Source organism: Alligator sinensis, unplaced genomic scaffold (assembly GCF_000455745.1).
Source record: "Alligator sinensis unplaced genomic scaffold, ASM45574v1 scaffold1509_1, whole genome shotgun sequence".
NCBI classification, from domain to species: Eukaryota; Metazoa; Chordata; order Crocodylia; family Alligatoridae; genus Alligator; species Alligator sinensis.
Window position 1 is genome coordinate 391899 of NW_005842711.1, and position 18581 is coordinate 410479.

An 18581-nucleotide genomic window follows, 5' to 3' on the forward strand; every position below is an offset into this window, starting at 1 on the left:
GGCGGGGCGCGCGCCCTGCCGTGCAGTCCTCGCATGCTGCACCAGGTTCTATCACCGTGGCTCGGAGTGCCCACTCCCACTGCTGCTGCTAAAACGTAAGTTATGGGCCCTGTAGGGGAGGGAGGGGGGCTGTGGCCCTCCAGGGTGCCTTGGGGCCCTGGGGGGGCTGTGGCCCTCCAGGGTGCCTTGGGGCCCTGGGCAGGGGCTGTGGCCCTCCAGGGGGGGAGCTGGGGCCCGGGGGGGGTGCATTCCATGTGTGTGTGGGGGGGGGGGGTCACCCCTTTGGGGGCCCGGGGCCCCCACCCATCACACACCCGTCATGTGCAAAGAAAACCAAAAGTACACATCAACACACATGGGTATTTAGAATTTATTTTGTCACGATGATAGAGACACTGGTAGGCTTCCACTTTGCTTTAACGTTGTAAATATCCCAATAAAGCATTGCCCAACTGATTGCTGTCTCTCTCTTGTCTAGATATAGGTAGGTAGGGTCCCCACTTGGTACCTGGGGACACTACCCCGTGCGCCAGCTGGACTGCTGCAGCAGCATCCCAAATCCATTTTTAAAAATACCCAAAATCCATGTTTTTCCACAATATTTTTAAAAATGGATTTGGGATGCTGCTGCAGCAGTCCAGCTGGCGCACGGGGTAGTGTCCCCAGGTACCAAGTGGCTGGGCCCCAGAAACTTCTGAGAGCGAAAAGCCCTGAGCTGCTTGCCAGGGCAGCTTTTTATACTGCTGGGGACAGCAGAGGTGCTGGCCCCAGGCTCTAGTTCCCCCCTGGCTGCAGATCCGGGAGGAGCCAGGCAGGGTTATATTGCCCCAAGTGGCATAATTTGCTCCACAGCAAAGTGCATGTCTGAGCACATGTGCTGCGGCAAAAAGCCCTGGCTCAGATTTGCACAGTTTCTATTTGAGCTGCTGCAAGTGCATGTGCTTGCATGTGTGGATGCACCCGGTGTGTCCACATACACATCTAATCAGAAACAGCAGTTTTGAATTTGCACTTTACCTTAATAATCTGCATTAAACTTCCAAGTGTGGATAGAATCATGCTTTCATGTGTATATGTTGAGAAAATTAAGTCTCTAGGAGTTGCAAGTGAGTGATTGCTGGCTTTCTAGATGCATCCCAGCACCCACCTGAAAACAAGGTGGACCCTGAAGGACCCTTTCACTGTATGGTGCTGGAACACAAACAGCCTCAAATTAGCTCATTTAAAGGAATCTTGAGTCCATTTAATGGCTAGTTACCAATAGTCTCAGACTTGTGGCGTAAGCTTTTTTTTTTTTTTTGCTCTAACAGATACAGAGAACAAGCATTTTTAGACAGCTTATTCAGCATGCTGGCTCTTTTTCTCATTTTAAAAATGACCTGCACCTTTGAGTGTCATATACAGAAGCACCAACTTGTCCCTAGAATGCTATGCATGGCCCAACACTCCCTGGCACTACTTGGCTCACCCAGCCTCTGCTGTTGTTCCTAGATGTGTTTAGCAGCATAAATGATGACTCATTTAGCATGTCTCCTGGTGGAGCCTCACCCTTTCTGCTCTCTCTATACCCACTCAGGTTGATTTTATTGATGCAGTATGAGTTGGTGACATACCCTGGAGGCACAGGTCAAGAACAGAAATAGGAGCTTTGTGACTTAAGGCAGTTTTGCAGCTTTATACCCTTTTTCAGCAAAGCTAAAATAACAGGCATGTGTGACATTAAAGGAGTACTTCTTTTCATATACCTGCACCTGTAAGCTACCCTCTTGAGGAGCTTTGCTTTTTCCAACATAATTTCCAGGGCCATATTTACTTCATTTGGTCAGACCCTGTTACAGCAGTCGTAACATGGTCCTTTACAGCTGGATTGCTGCATTTCCTTCTCTTTCCATTTGACAAGTTTTTTTTTCTTCATTGGTCTTTTTTAACCTTGTTTTTTAACTTTTTTGCAGTTTTTCAAAGCATTTGCATGTTCTGTCAGCATAAATTGAGTATGGCCAAGACTTGTGTGGGGGGCCCCCCCCCTTTTCTGGCCACATCCCATCACTTCTGGCCGCACCACTATACTCTCTAGTACTGGCCTATAACTTGTACATTTTCTCTCATCTAGTTGTTATCCAGATGTTTGCTGCTACATCTGCAGCATTTCTAAGACCTGCCTTTTTCTTTGTTGCCATAAAATTAATGCTTTTACTCAACTATCTAACTTCTCTCTGGTTTCCTTGGTGGTAATTTCATCATTTGCCAGTTTTCTCTTTCAGCCTAGTCAAAACAACTGAGAGTGTTCATTCATTGCTTCGCTGGCTCCACGTTCAAATTCCCCTCCCCATAGGTCTCTGTGATTTGGCACCAACAGCCTCAGATTGTCCAAGCAAGCTGCTTCAGAACTCTTTCTCCCTCCTTATTTAACTGTTGCTTGTCACCCTACCAAGAATGCAGCCTTGATGTCCCAATTTTCCTTTTTCCCTGTAGTCACCTGCGTGTGCCTGTCTCTTGCCCCCCCCCCCCCCCCCCCCCCCAACTCTGTTCATGGATCATCAAACATGGCTACGTTTCTGTGGGAGCTCTTTTTCTGTGTAGTGTCAGCACCCTCTACTGACTGACATGACATGTTGCAGCTATGTACTTTGCCAGAGTTTGGAAACACTCTGAGAACACTCCAGGACAGGCTGGAAGAATTATAATAAATTGCTGCAGAGCAAGCTGCAGCATGGCAGGCTATATGGACTTCTATTCCCTGGCTAGCTATAATCTTACTAAGTCAAAGATGAAAAAAGTAAATCTACCCTTGAAGGAAGGCATTCTAGACCAGCTCTGGTCAACAAACAAATGCAGATTAGAAGACGAGTCTTTTTTTGCAGCCTTGTCTTGCACGCAGCCATTCTTTTCAGACCCATCACATGCAACTCTTCTCTTTTTTTTTTTTTTCCCAGTAGCATTTTTTTCAGGATCTACTTGGGGCTGGCTTATCCCAGCTAGCTCCAGTTTCTTCATCAGTCCTTGCTTCCCCAGCTTGAAGCACAGCTTTCCTTCCTTGGTGGCTCCTTCATACCATGCCTTCTAGGGATGGTACGTCCTGCCACAGCAGCAATTCCTTGAACTCCTTGATTATACTTTAGCTAGGCAACAACTCTTCCCTAATTTCTACCCCCCAGTTATTGGGGGGGGGGAATTCCCACTGTCAAGGGAGAAACTAAGCATCAAAATGAACAATTTGTTTTTTACTAGGCAGACCAATTAATATTTTATGGGTGCACAAATTCATATTTGTGACAGTTAAGTTGTCTAGTACCTTGCCCTTTTATCCTGGGATGACGGGAGCTGTCCAGAGCAGGCACAGGCAGCCCTAGGCAGGCTGCGAGAGGCTGCAGTATGGGGTGCCTGCCACAGGGTGGGGGAGGGCTGCCCCTCCCCACCCCTTCCCCCTTACCTGTGGTTCTGGTGCTGCTGGGGCAGCCATGTGGTCCCAGGCCAGAAACCCTGTCTGGAGCTTCTGGGTAGGGCTGGGCAGGCCCTGCTGTTTTGGGAGCCTGCTGGGCTTCCCCTGGGTCTTACTGCCCTTGGTTCCTGTCTTTTTTTTTTTTGACAGGAACCAAGGGCAGAAAAATATTAATTTTCTAAATTTTTTAGGGGCCCTGTGGGCCAGATAGAATGGCTTTGTGGGCTGTATTTTGCCCACCCTGGTGTACTGGATAGTTTAAAGCATAGTAGAATATGTACTTTTATCATGATGTGACTGGTATTGGTAAATTTTACTTCACAGTCTTATTGTTTTACTAAATCTGCAATTAATCAGATCTTTCAGATTTCTGTTAGACTCAAAAGTGTCCAACCCCATTCTGTTCTCTCAAGAAGAGTCCCCTTCAGGGGGCTTCAGTAAGAACCAGTTGTGGGATGGACTAGTTCCTCTGGTAGGATTTTGGGGTGGTTTGACTATGTGAAGGTAGCAAGTCTCAGATCTATGGCTTCTGCTTTTTCCTTGTGGCAGAAGTAGAAGTCTGCCAAGCATGTTTCTCATTGTATGATGTGATGTTAGAGAAAAAGTGTTGTGTTTTTTTGTTGGTTTGGTTTTTTGGTTTTGTCTTTTTTTTTTATCTGTTTTGGAAAATGAGTGAGCACCTGTGGCAGAGAGCTTTCTGGCTTCATTTAAACAGCAGTAAGGCTAAGGTCATATCCAAGAGAAGATGACTTAGTTTAAGATATGTAAGTTTAGTACAAAATCCTTCATGCAGAAATTTGAACTTGGCAGTGCTACAGAATATGGGGTCTGTTTCCTGCATCAAGCAATGAAGAGAGTGTGCTACAAATGACTTGCACAGTGCTAGGATGCAAGTGTCTGTAGACTCCTGTTCTTTTGTCCTGCCTGACTACTAGACAAGTTGTATAATTAATACAGCTTCCCTGGCAACATCTTTTATTTCTGGTCTGTCCATTTGATGCAGGTGTGGGCACTTATTTGGGCTGGAAGGCCACTTAAGGAGTTTTGGTAAGCTGTTGAGGGCTAGGGTGTGGGGCTGGTGCTGACCTGGCCTCACCCCTCTTCCCTGTCATGGCTGTTTACACTGCCTGGCATGATGTGGGGGAAGGGGGGGGGATTTAATCCTATCTGGCCCTGGGCCTATCTGCTTTTCATCCACTGCTGGGAGCACTGGATGGAGATGGGCCCAGGCCCCTGTGGCTAGGGCTTGCTTGGATGGGCAGGTGGGGAGTGATGTCTGGGAGTGGGTGGACCCGGGATTGTGTGGTGGTGATAGTTCAGAGCTGTGGCCTGGGGCAGAGTTGCAGTCCCCTGCCTGCATTATCCTGCAACAGAACTGGTGCCCATCACAGAGATGTATGGGGAGGGGACCATTAGCTGTGCTTCAGGTCTCAGCCCTGAGCTGTCACTGCCCCACAGTCCTGGCCCTGGTCTTGCTCACCTGTCCCACTCCTGGACACCACTCCCCACTTGCCTGTGGGGGTCTCAGGCTGGTCTCCATGGAGACCCTGCCTACCTGCTCTGTTCGGTGCCTCTGGTGATGGGTGGACTGGGGTCCCCAGGCAGCAGGTCTCTGTCTGGTGGTGGCAGTGGAGATACTGACAGTAGCAGCTGGAAGGAGCTGCTGCTGCAGGGGCTGCCAGGAAGCAGAGGCGGCCTGCCATACCACTCCTGCCTGGCCCCATGGACTACAAGTCCTGGTGTGCCCAAGAGCTGTGCGTGGGCATAGGGCAGGCTGTGCTCCATGCCAGGCAGCACATGTATGTCCAGGGTAGGTGGGGCTTCCGGCCTGGTCTGGTCTGCCCCCTGTGCCTGAGCTGGGTGGGGCTGAGGTTCCTGCAGTGCACTGGATAAATTGCTTGAGGGCCAGCAGGCTGCATTTTGCCCACTCATGGTTTAATACCTTCAGTTTAATTAGGCTGTCTGTTGCATTAGATGCAGTATGTCTAGGTTTGCCAGGATTCTCTCTTTTTAAAATTATTTCGGCAGATAATATTGATGTTTGTCTATTTTAAGCATTTATTTTTATCTATTATATAAAATTAATAATGTAAAGAACTTCTGCTCCCAGGATGGCAAAAAAACCAAAGTAAAGCCAAGAAAACACTAAAATGTGTATCCTTTCTAATTAGAGTCTTTCTCTCCACTTACCAGTCTCACCAGGAGGTTGCTTTACCTCTTTACAGTCTCTTCCTGGTTCTCTGCAGCCGAGTTGTCCCACTCAGGCATCAGGAATTCCCAGCCACTGCTTCCCACATGTTTCTCCATCCAGCTCTAATGCTCTTCTGCTCTCTACCCCCTCTTGTAGGGTTTTAAGCAGCCTGTATTTCCCTCCAGCCATGTCTTGGTACTTGTGAATAAATAGCTAATTGCTTAATTGATGAGTCATTAGGCCACCCACCCACTTACTGTTTTTCTCTTTAAAAAGACTGATCCTCTAAACTCCTGTGACCTCCTTCTATTCCTCATTTCTGTCTGTGACTGTGAGGTGAAATCAAGGTTTATGAATCCTGCCAAGCCTAGGTATCTAGGAGGTCTTTGTGCTGAAAGTCATGGAAGATGGATGCACATCTTCTAGCATCTGAAAAAAGTTTCTGAGGTAAAGTTTTACGGCATGATATGTGACAAAGTAGTGATAGGCAGTGAATGCTTTTGGATGGCCAGTTAAAAGGGGAGGTTTGTCATTTAAAAACAGGCAGTCCTCATTTCTCATGCCGCAGGTACTGTGGAATGTAACCTGGACAAATTAGAAGCCGAATTGAAAAAAAAAAAATGTTTAAGGCAAATCTCCAACCATTGACCCTCAGACTTGGAGTGAGAAGTCTCTCTCTCCTGAGACCAGTCTATGGACAGGGGTATATCACAACAGAGCTGTGGAGTGGAAAGACTTCAAGTGCATTCCTGATGGGGAGAACCATGGTCAGTCCCTAGTGCCACGCTAAAGTGTCACAATAGCCACTTCTCTATGGTTGTCCTCTGCTGTCTAGTGATGGCAAGATGTGCTTGACTGCATATAGAAGAGATTGAACAGCATAGCCATTTGATGTTTGCTTAGCATGTCTTGCTTTTCAGGATGAAAAGCTTCCTGTCTGTGGATGGATAAATATGATATATTAGATCAACTCATATAGTTGGAAAAATTCTTCGTAACAAGCTTTTGGGGACAAACGCCCTTTATCAGGCTGAGGAAGCATCTGTAGATGGTCTGTGCTCTTCCTGAATGGAGTAGTAAAGCAGGCAGAGGCCAGTATGTATGTCTGTGAATGGGGTACGTTTAGCTGTAACACTTCTACATGTAATAGGCGTGAAAGAAAAAGCAGATGAATTTAAAGCAGAGGCTGGAGGCTAGCTGAGGATCTTGAAGAGGGTGATGTGATGTATGATGTTTAATGTGTATAGCTGGGCAGTTATGAGGGAGAAGCTTAATCCAGAGGCATAGTTTGCCCAGATGGGAGCCATATAGCCTCTATCGGAATGTAAATTATTCCCATTTACCACAGCTGTTTCATGTAACACCAGGGGACAAGGAGAAGGACTAGCCTTTAGAATAACTCAAATGTCTGGGCAGTAAATACTTAATAAGATGGATGAGCAGCACTGATCTGTTCCCAGAGCTCCTTTCCTGGCTTCCTGGAGTTCTTGAACACACTAAAGAGACAAAGCTAAACTGAGACTAAGTTGCTAAATTAAAATATTCAATGTCTGTTAGAACTCTGTAGCTTGAAGCATTTCTATCTTTTTAATATTAAGTGATAGGGACTAGCAGATTAAGCAGATGGGTTGCTCTATTTACATCTGCTGGCTAGTCCAGTCAAAACACTACAGATATTTTTAAGGTACACTTCCATTAAGGTTGGTCTAAATTAGGAAAAGTGTTTTGCATTAATGTTGAGTTTAGCTGTCGCATTGTGGGTGGGTAGGGATTAGCTAACATTTTTGATGAGCTGGCTGAGCTGAAACCTGCATCTGTGCTAGAGAGGGAAGACTAGTTGTGATAAGTAATGTTAGCTGACCCCAGCTCAGTTTATCTCTTTAATGTAGACAAGTAGGTAGGAAGGCATAGAGCAGGGGTAGGCAACATTTTTTGGCCAGTGCCGAAAAAACCATAATGTCTACCTTGGAAGGTGCTGGAGTGCCGGCATGCCAGAAAAACAAAATTAGGGGGTGGGAGGTGCATGGTAGGACGCACTGCATATTAGTATATTTAATAATCATAAACGTTGCATTTGTTCTGTGTTTCTTTTTTGTTGAGCATGTTGCAATGAGAGAGAGAGAAAAGAGATAAAGGAGAGAGAGAGAAAGGAGAGCAGGGAGAGAACCAGAACAGACACATGTGCACAAACATCTGCAACCAGACGTGTGCACACAGATGCGCAGAACCAGACAGAGGCAGACAAATGCACAGAACCAAATGCTGGGCTCGGAGTGGGTGGGAGTCAGGCGGGCTCAGCTGTTGCCAGCCATGAAGCCTGGGCTGCTCCCAGCAGGTGGCTGGGTGGCTGCAATCCCCGCTGTAAGCAGACAGGGCTTTGTGATTGGCAGCAGCTACCCAGAGCCTGGGCTGGTTGCAGCCAGGAGGCTGCAAACATCTGCTCTGGGCTCTGGCATCAGCTCCATACCAGCGGGTGCACGCATGCCTTAGAGTGGACGGTGGGGATAGGGCCTGAGGCAGCACAGCCCTCCCGCTATCTGCTCTGAGGTCCAAGTGCAGTTGCTGCCATCATGGAGCTGTTGCTGGAGCTGTGAAGTCTGGTGCAGCTGTTTGCAGCCTGCTGCAGCTGCCTAGAGACCAGGCTGGCTACGAACAGCTGCACCAGGCTCCAGAGCCTACTCATCAGCTCTGTGCCAGCAGCTGGGGAGAGGCCGGGGTTGTGCCGTCTGCTCCGAGGCGCACGTGCACCCGCCAGTATGGAGCTAATGCTGGAGCCTGGAGCAGATGTTTGCAGCCTCCTGGCTGCAATCAGCCCAGGCCCTGGGTAGCTGCTGCCAACCACAGAGCCCAGTCTGCTTGCAGCTGCCTGCTGGGAGCAGCCCGGGCTTCGTGGCTGGCAGCAGCTGCCTAGAGCCCAGGCTGGTGGTAGCATGCTGAGCAAAATGGCCTCGCGTGCCGCGCTCAGCATGCGTGCTGAGCAAAATGGCCTCGCGTGCCGCGCTCAGCATGCGTGCTGAGCAAAATGGCCTCGCGTGCCGCGCTCAGCATGCGTGCCGCGGGTTGTTGACTCCTGGCATAGAGCTTGCTATGAGGATGTAATTTCTTCTTTTTCACAGAAGATAAAAGGATTTAAATGGTAAAGTTAATCAAACCTCATCTGAGTTGGGTGCTAATGATGCCTTGCTAATTTTGTTCGTTTCTGAGACCAGGCAGGAGGCAAGACTGTTACTAAGAGTAGGGCTGGAATATTCTATTTTAGTTCTGGGTTCTTCAGTGGCAATATTTGCTCCAACATGGGCAAACGGAGTGATAAGATGCTCTGTAAAGACCTGGAAGAAAATAGGTAGTTACATCTCAGAAAAGAAGGAAATCGGACCATAAATGGCTCCAGATGGCTTTTCAGTGTAGGAATATGAGAGTCATTCAGCTAATAGGTGCTACTAAACAACAAAATGCTTTTACTGAGTCGCTCTACGTATGCTGGGTACAGGCTGTCACAGAGACATCCAGGTACCTCTGAAAACTAGAGATCTACTCACTTCTTTTTATTTAAGCAGCATGTAGTATGCTGCCTGGTAGTTATCACTGTTGCATTTGCTTTGCAGAGTGCCTGGCGAGGAATGCGATGGGATCAATAGCATGTCTGTGGAGAGTGGCCCTGGGACAAGACTGAGAAATTTACCAGTAATGGGGGATGGACTAGAAACTACCCAAATGTCTACAACTCAGTCACAGGCCCAACCTCAGCAAGGCAGTACTGTAGGCGTTAACCCTCCTCCACCAGAGACCTCCAACCCTAACAAGCCCAAGCGACAGACCAACCAACTGCAGTATCTGCTCAAAGTGGTGCTCAAGACACTATGGAAACATCAGTTCGCGTGGCCTTTCCAACAGCCTGTGGATGCTGTCAAGCTAAACCTCCCTGTAAGTACAGATTGAGAAATCTGCTGCTGTTCTTGGATTACTCACTATGTGGCCATCTAAAGCATGAAGCACATTGTGTCTAGTGCACTTCCTCCCTGCTTCTGGAATCACTGAATCTGTCTTTCGGGAGATGGAGACAGGGAGGAGGAAACTTTCAATGACTCAGCTAGTCTGTAGATTGTGGGGGTGGCCTGCATATTTATAATTTTGAAATAATGCCTTTCTGGCTAGGAAGTAGACAGAAAACCAAGTAGGATTATGTATTTTTGGAGTAGTTTAGTATGTTAAAATTGTTCCCTCTTATTTATCAGCCCAGGTAGGTTAATGTAGCAAGAATTAATAGGAGAGTAAAGTTGTTGTCAAGCTGGACTTGAACTCACTCTTATATCTCTGTATAAAGTCTTGCATTCCTCACAGTTTCTTGCTTGATCCCCTCTACCTTGTGTTAATAAGCAGAGGCATTGGTAGAGGCTAGAATACCCCTGGTGCTACTGGAGCCTGCAGACTGCTTGCAGCTCTGCTTGTAGTGGTTCCTAGCACTGTTCAGTAATATCCAGCATTTTCTATGAAGGGAGATGTTTAAACATAAGTTTTTAGTAGATTGCTTAAAGTCCTTTTCTGCTTGCATGCTGACTGCTTTACTGTCTGCTTCCCTTCAAAATTGCTTCTGGGTATGTTATCAAATTTGCAATTAGTCTTAACTGACATCTCCCAATGGAGAGGAGACATGGGGACTCTCTGTCTCTTCATTGGAGAATGTGTGTCTACAGGGGTTAGATGCATGTGCCTTGCTCCCTTCCCTTCTGTTTCTGCAGGAGCACAGGCAACATGAGGAGAAGTTTGAGAGAAGGGCAAAAAAGCCCAAAGGGTGAGAACTCTTTTGTAGAAAGTGGGTTTTTATGTTCGTAGTTAGATGTGGCCATGGAAGCCTCTCTGCGCACACACATTTTTAAAACCGTTGCTCATTCCTTTTGCTTACTAGGAGAGATTTGTCCTCCATTCTTCTGCCTTCATTTCTTCTCTAGGAAATACATCGTAGGGATTAAATAAATTTGCTTTTTCATAAAGCATGTTTTAAAAATGTATTCAGTTATCTGCATGATAGTGGACTGTGTATATTTTGGGGGGGACAGGGCCTTCTTCGTAGCACTTGCAAAAGACACCAGTGCTGTAAGAAACAAACAAAAAATGTTCCTTTTTTCTAAAAACTCCAGCTAGAGTAGGAGCATCTGTTGCTGCTCCTTTTAGCAGGATGCCTTTACAAGGGTAGTAAATCTGATATTCCTCCACTGTTCTGTCATATTATTTTAGAAGTATGGGCTGTTTACATTTGGGAATAAAAGAATGCTCATTTTTCAGGCAAGATTTATATAAATTGTTTGGTTCCATTTGAAACCAGATAATCAGATTTGTACATTTTTGTGGCTTAACTTGCACAGAAAATTATTACTTAGAAATGAAACTACTGTTGTGTTCTAGCAAAAGATACAGAGAAGTGTAACCAAAATGATCAGGGGCCTGGAGCAGTTGCCATACCAGGAGAGACTAAAAAGGCTATGGCTTAGTTTGGAAAGCAGAAGGCTGGGGTGGGGGGGAGAAGGGATATGATAGAAGTTCATAAAATCATGAAGGGTATGGATGAAGTGAACAGGGAACTGTTGGTCACCAAGTTCCAGAATACTAGAACTAGGAGGCACCCATGGAAATGAGTGTGACAAGTTTAAAACTAATGAGAGAGTAACTGCGTATTACTTAAAAATATAACTTGTGCAATTCATTGTCACAGGAAGTGGTGGAGGTAGGTAACATAGCCAGGGTCCAAAAGAGACTGGATACATTTTATGGATGATAGATCCATTAATGGCTATCAAATAGAATGGTTGGCAGTGCTTCCTCTAACACTTTGAGACCTATAATGGTAGATGCCAGGGAGAGTATTGAATAGGAGTGGGTCGCCATAGAGAGACCCTATTTAGTGCTCTTCTAGCCCAGTATCCTGCCTCTGACAGTGGCAGATGGACCATTGGTCTGACCCAGTATGGCACTTCTTACCAAAAGTGCTCTAACACAGTGATGTTCAACCTTTTGGCCCCATAGGCAGGATGAATGGTATGTGCTGGACGGTGTCCTCGTGGCCTGGCACTGTCCCCTTTCACCCCCTGTGTGCTGAGATTTCTGAGGACCTGGGACCCCCACCCCCTCTTGTCCCCTATGTGCCAGGATTGGGTTCTGCAGGCCTAGTGTTGCCCCTTCCCACCCCTCATGATTGGGTCTTGGGGCCTGGTGCTGCCCTTGCCTGGCCCAGCGTGCTGGGATCAGGCATCCTATTTAGCGCTTGGGGCAAAGAGCTCTCCATGGGTCTGGAAATTTCGTAGCGGGGGAGCAGGTCTACCACTCCCCTGCTGCCAAATATCCAAATCTGTGGGGAAGCCTGCAAGCCAGATGATATAGTGCTGTGTGCCAGGGTTAAAGCATCCCTGCTCTAACACAAGGGAATCTCACTTAATCGTGTGGTCTTCACCTGTTGTAGAGAGCAGGAAATCACAACGTGAACACTGATGGCGTGGAAGTTATTTCCCTTTCCTGCTGTATTATTTCTCAAAGTCAGTTTGGAAGTTGAAGTTGAAAGTGTCTGCACTTTGATTCAGTTAGTCTATAAGATGCATAAGCATCTGATGAAATGAGCTTTGGCTCTCAAGCTTATGCATCTCTGATTCAATAAGTATATATAATGCGCACCTTTCACTTGCCTTCTGCCTGACTTCAGGCTAACATGGCTAATTATCTCTCTGAAAGTCTCTGTAGAACTCACTCACTGTAAATTTCTGTTGAGAGGCACAGCGCAATGTTTCTTGAGAACTGTTTTTTCACATAAAAACTTCCCATCTCCTAGGTGATGATGAGGGTCTTCAGTAAAGTTTAGCTTGCATCTTAGTTCTGTTTTGAAGCATTACATTTAACTTTAATAGTACTAGTAAAATGCACTTTGTATGAACCAGGCTTCTGTGATGGTTCCGGGTTCCAAACTGACATTTACCCTTTTGTAATCGTTGCAGGATTATTATAAGATTATTAAAACTCCTATGGACATGGGAACAATAAAGAAACGCTTGGAGAATAACTATTACTGGAATGCTCAAGAATGTATCCAGGACTTCAATACAATGTTTACAAATTGTTACATCTACAATAAGGTAGGAAGCCTGCCAAAGGAATCTACCACAATCTTGGTATGGTTTCAGAATTCTGTATTGTAGGTTCACATGTTTCTTATTGTAACAGTCCTATAAAAGGATTTAAGGTTAGCAAGGCTTCTAAATCAAAGTGATTGTTTTTAATTTTATAGTATTTCAGATCTCTCTCATGCAGAGAGAGCGAGCCCAGTCTGGCCTTGCCTCCTCAGTGTTCTCTTAAAATTATTGGATAATTGTCAATTGAATTTACAAGCTATGTTCTCATTTCTTAAAACAAATTTGAACTGTGTGTTCTTGTTTGGAAAGCATCTCAAGCACAGCCCTGAGTGAGGGAATGTTGTGAGACATTCTTGTCCAACAAGAGCGGCCTTGTAGATCTGTCCTTCTTATTTTCTGTATCTTTACTAAAAGTTCAGAGAATGGGATGCTTGAGACTAGGTTTGGTGGTAGGGAAGGGTGACAAGTGGGGTGCTGTAGTGAGCAGTGTTGGGCCCAGTCACTATTTCCATTTTAAGACTGTCTGGGAACCATATTGCAGAAGGAGTGTTAACAAACTGGGGCAAGGGAAGGGAACCCAAAACCCCAGAAATTCATAAGGAGGGAGCAGGACATTTATAAGAGATAAGCTTGGTGGAGGGGAGGGATTTTCTCTAAAACCAGAGTTGGAGAACTTGGTTGAGGTTTGACATTTGGTCCTCGGGCTCACACTGTTCAACATCTTCATCAGCGACTTGGACAAGGGGGTAAAAATCAGTCTGTTCAAATTCGCAGATGACACTAAGATGTGGGGAGAAGTGGGCATGCTAGAAGGGAGGAATAGGCTGCAATCAGACCTGGACAGGTTACAGGGGTGGGCGGATGAGAACAGGTTGGGTTTCAACACAGACAAGTGCAGGGTACTGCACATGATGGGGAAGAACCAGCAGCAGACCTACAGGCTGGGGAACTCCCTTCTCATCAGTGCAGCGGCAGAAAAGGATCTTGGAGTCATTATTGATCCCAAAATGAACATGGGCTGACAGTGTGGGGATGCGGTCAGGAAGGCTAACTGTACCTTGTTATGCATCCACAGATGCATCTCAGGTAGGTCCAAGGAGGTGATCCTCCCCCTCTATGCGACCCTGGTCAGGCCGCAGTTGGAGTACTGTGTCCAGTTCTGGGCGCGGCACTTCAGGAGGGATGTGGACAGGGTTGAGAGGGTCCAAAGGAGGGCCACCCGCATGATCAGGGGTCAGCAGGGCAGGCCCTATGAGGAGAGGCTAAGGGACCTGACCCTGTTCAGCCTCCACAAGAGAAGGCTGAGGGGGGGGATCTAGTGGCCGTTTACAAACTAGTCAGAGGGGACCAGCAGGCATTGCGGGAGTCCCTGTTCCCCCGAGCACTACCAGAAGTGACTAGAAATAACGGTCACAAGCTGGCAGAGGGTAGATTCAAGCTAGACATCAGGAGGCGCTCCTTCACTGTCAGGGTGGCTAGGATCTGGAACCAACTTCCAAGAGAAGTGGTGCTGGCTCCTACCCAGGGGGTCTTTAAAAGGAGGCTGGATGAACACCTTGCCAGGGTCATTTGACCCCAGTACTCTTTCCTGCCACGGCAGGGGGTCGGACTTGATGATCTGCTCAGGTCCCTTCCAACCCTACCAACTATGAAGGCAGAAGACAGAGGTCAGCAAATCTTTGGAAAGCATAATAGTGTATAAACAAGAGTGTCATCTAAACCAGGCACTAGATATTCAAGAGAAACTCTTTTTTTCTGACAATTCTATCGTGGGTAGACTCCGTATGTGGCAAGGTAGCTGCCACACAGGGTCTTGCTGATATCTTCAATCAACCTCAGTATAATCAGGCAGTATTTGCCATTTCATGTTTTTGCCCCCTTTATCCTAGTACACACTCCTTCTCAGTCACTGGCACAGGGGTTTTTTGTTTGCTCACCACTGTTACCAGGTGATCCCACCCTCTTGTTTTCTGCTTTCCCAGTGTCTCCATTCACTCAGTCTAAATCCACTCTTCCTGGATTCTTTTCCTTTGTACTAAAACCATGCTTTAGCCTACTAGCTTTCCTGCCAGACTGTTGCCCAATTGCTCTTCACCCCTTTGTCTCCAGGCTGATACGTTGTCTGGTGTTTCCTTATTCTGTTTTTGATTCTCCACCTGGCTTCATTGATCTAGCTGACTCCTAATTTTAGGAAAGCAGTCCCAGAAGGGACCTCAGGAAGTTTAGTCCAACCCCCCTGCTCAAGGCAGGATGATTCCTGGCTAAACTATGCTAGACAAGTGTTTGCCTTGCCTGCTCTTAAATTTCCAAAGTTAGAGGTTCCATAGCCTCTTTGGGCAGACTATTCCAATACTTATATGCCCTCAGTGCAAGAAAATTATCTTAATACCCAACCAAAATTTCCCTTATGGCAATTTGAGACCATTCCTCCCTTGTCCTGTCCCATGTGGCCGCAGAGAACGGTTTATCCGTCTCTTTTTACAAGCACCCTTCAGGTATTTGAAGACTGTTATCAGTTTCTCCCCTTAGTCTTTATTTTCCAAACTAAAGCAGAATGGAGTCATATAAATCAAGTTGATTTTTAAATCGGAGTGCGAAGCCATGGTAGCTGCGGCAGCGCCATGGAGCGTGGAGCCGCAGCAGCGCGGAGCTCACGGCGAAGGCGAGGCAGGCAGGGAGCACGGCAAGGTGGGCAGGGAGCATGGGGTGGCGGGGTGGGTAGAGAGCACGGAGGGAGCGCAGTGGGGCAGGCAGGGAGTGCTGCGGAGCCGTGGCGGCGGGGCAGGCAGGGAGTTCTGTGGAGCCGCGGCGAGGCGGGCAGGGGTGGCCCGCGGGCCCCAGCTGGCAACAAGGGGAGGGAGCTGCTTACCCCTGCGGGGCCCGGGAAGCGGCCCCGTGTGGGAGGCCAAGCCAGCCCGTGCCTGCCTTCTCACCCACCTGCTTGAAGCCTGCCTTGCCCTACCCTGCCCCACAGCAAGGCGGCACCTGCTCCCCCAGCCAGTTTTCCCCTGGGTGCCCATGCGCGAGGCCCCGAGGGGGCCGCTTCTCACGTGCTGCTGGGGACGGGAGGAGGCCAGCCAGGTCTGCACTGGCCAGCAGAAGTGACAGCAGAGCCATGTGCCGCTCGGCACAGGACAAGCCTGCACCAGTCAGTCCTGAGCAGCACGTGGCTCTGCCGCCGCTTCTGCTGGCCGGTGCAGACCTGGCCAGCCTCCTCCCGTCCCCAACAGCGCATGGGAAGCTGGCTTCAGCTGCATGCTGCTTTTCCTGGCCGGTGCTGACCTGGTTCTGCCCAGGCGGGTCCTGCAGCACCATGTCAACCCAGGCGCAGGCTGGGCAGGCCCCAGGTTAACCCTGTCCTCGCCCTGCAGCTTCTCCAGCACCAGGTCAATTCGGTTGTAGCCAAGCAGCTCCTGTAGCACCATGTCAACCCGGGCATGCATGCCATGTCAACCAGCACCATGTCAACCCCTGCAACTTCATTGGTGTCAAAGGTCACGTGACATCACGTCCTGATATGATACCACTTCTTGTGATGCCTTTGAATATGGCTCTCCAGCCACTGGGTGATAAAAAGTTCGTGATCTGGCCCCACATTCAAAAAGGTTGGACACCCCTTATTTAAATCAACAAGCCAAAAGCCCAATTTAAAAAATTTATTTTTTATCAACTTTCCAATTTTATATACTTTCTTTTTGTTTTTTAAAGAAAGGTGTCTTTTTATTGACTGATTTAATTATAACATGTTGATTTACAATTAAATAGTTTTAACAGTAGATTTGGTATGTATGTTTCCAAGGTACACAGATTCAGATAGATCCATCTTAACATGTTTGGATTGTTAGAAACCCTACAATTTACTATACTATAAAATGGTGAAATATATATTTTTACTCAGTAGATGATTTAACTCTTTGCTCATATTTATATCAAGCTGCATTTAACATGGTATTTTGAATTTTAATTAAACACTAAACCAGCACTTCAGGAAATTAAGAACGAATCCAAGATTCCTTCTCCCTGACATAACCCACCACACTATTCCCTTCTCACCCTCCCCCAAACAAAATAAAAGCCTCTCCCCTAACAATCCATGATTTGTACTAATGTAACCCCCTGGCCTTATGTGCTGCAGTATATTAGTATAGAGACATGGATAGAGCACTTGAAGTTAAGGTTAACATTTCCTTATATATGCAAAGAGACTAAGAAAAAACATTTGACTGAAATACCCAGAATTATTCAGAAGTTGAGGGTTGGTAGTTACTGAGCAAACTATTGTATTTTTCCATGAGCTGGAAAAGAAGCCTCCATTTTGGGTGCAGAATCAAATATTCATGATTTTGAGAGCTGAATTAATCAGAGTGATTAGAGAGGATAAAATAGAAGTTTTATACTGTCCAAGTGGGCTCAGTGGATAATCCTGATCAAGGAGTTCACATGATGTTATCTGCTGGAATTAGAGGCCAGGTTCTAACACCTGTGATGGCTTTGCTGATCCTTTGCGCATCCCCTGTAGTATAGACCCTGCATCCCTTGCAGGGTCAGGTCTCTAACGTGAAATATTGTGCCATATTCTTAAAACTTAACCTCAAAGATTGGATGTCTTTCTCCCTCATTCTTACATAGAAGAAAATCAGTCTTTAACTCCAGAGTTTTTAGTAGAAGGTCATTGACTCAACAGATTTTATTTAAATTACTTTAATAGATTGTACTAAATGTATACTTCAGTTTATGCTGTATTACATTCATATTTCATTTTAAGATGGCTTATTTTTAAAAAGGAAACTTTTTAATATAAATAAAATTCAGATTTATTTAATGCTTTTTAAAAATATAACTTTTAATTCATCTTTGTCTAAATAATCCTAATTCATTCAGTTTTTACTCATAAGTCATGATTCGGAGACCTCTGATCACTTTTTTTATTGCTCTCTGCTGAACACTTTCTAGTGCAGTGTTCAAAACCGGCAACAGCCCTCCAGGTGAAGCCTCACTATGCCAAATAGAGCAGAGGAGTTACTTCTCTTGACTTTTTTGTGTTACACTCCTAACTGTACAGCTCAGTATGCTGTTGCCTTTTTTTTCTTTGCACGAAGTGCACACACGTCCCTCAGATTCAGCTTGTAGTCTGTGATAACCTCCATATCTCTTTCAGCAGAACTGCAGGCCAAACAGTTGCTCCCTGGTTTGTATTTTAATACAGATGTTCCATCCAAAGTGTAAGACTTTGCACTTGTCCTCAAGCTTCAAATTTTGGATCTTTTATCCAGGTCATTCTGGATCCTAGCCCTACCTTCCGGAGTGTCTGCAACTCTGTCCGATTTGGTGTCATCTGCAAGTTTGCTAAATATACACTCCACTCAGTGCCATCTTCCATATCATTAATGAAGATAGTAAATAGTACTGGATTCAAGACAGACCTTTGGGGAATCTCACTTGATACCCTCTCCCAGCTAGACGTTGACCTGTTGATGACTACCCACAGAATGATAATCTAACCTGTGATGTATACCCTGTACAGTACTTTTATCTAGTTTGTATTTCCTTAGCTTGTTAATGAGAATAGCAAGGCATTTGACACCATCTTCCATGACAAAGTCAAGGTATGCCATCTATCACATCCAGTGCTCTCCCCCATCTATGGAACCTATTATCTTGTAGAAGGAAATCAGGTTGGTCAAGTGTGACCTGCTCTTGATGAGTCCATGTTGGCTGTTCCTGATGACTGTATTCTCTTCCAGGTGCTTAGAAATACATTCTTTGCTCTACCACATAATCTTTCCCAGTATCAAGGTTGTGTTGACTGGTCTGTAATTAACCTGCATTCTCTTTC

The 18581-nt window shown here is 46.4% G+C and overlaps 1 protein-coding gene across 16 annotated transcripts in view; it reads left to right on the top strand.

Moving 5' to 3' along the window:
• BRD4 (bromodomain containing 4) overlaps window positions 1-18581 on the top strand; it is a 131057-nt gene that overhangs the window by 58362 nt on the left and 54114 nt on the right. For 14 of the 16 annotated variants that reach the window (XM_014524941.2, XM_025216162.1, XM_025216165.1 and 11 more), the window contains 2 exons: window positions 9236-9554; window positions 12611-12748. In XM_014524941.2, coding sequence (XP_014380427.1) covers window positions 9236-9554; window positions 12611-12748 — 457 coding nt within the window. Of the gene's footprint in view, window positions 1-6058; window positions 6078-9235; window positions 9555-12610; window positions 12749-18581 lie in introns of those variants that run through there. The other 2 variants (XM_025216173.1, XM_025216168.1) reach the window with 2 other exon arrangements.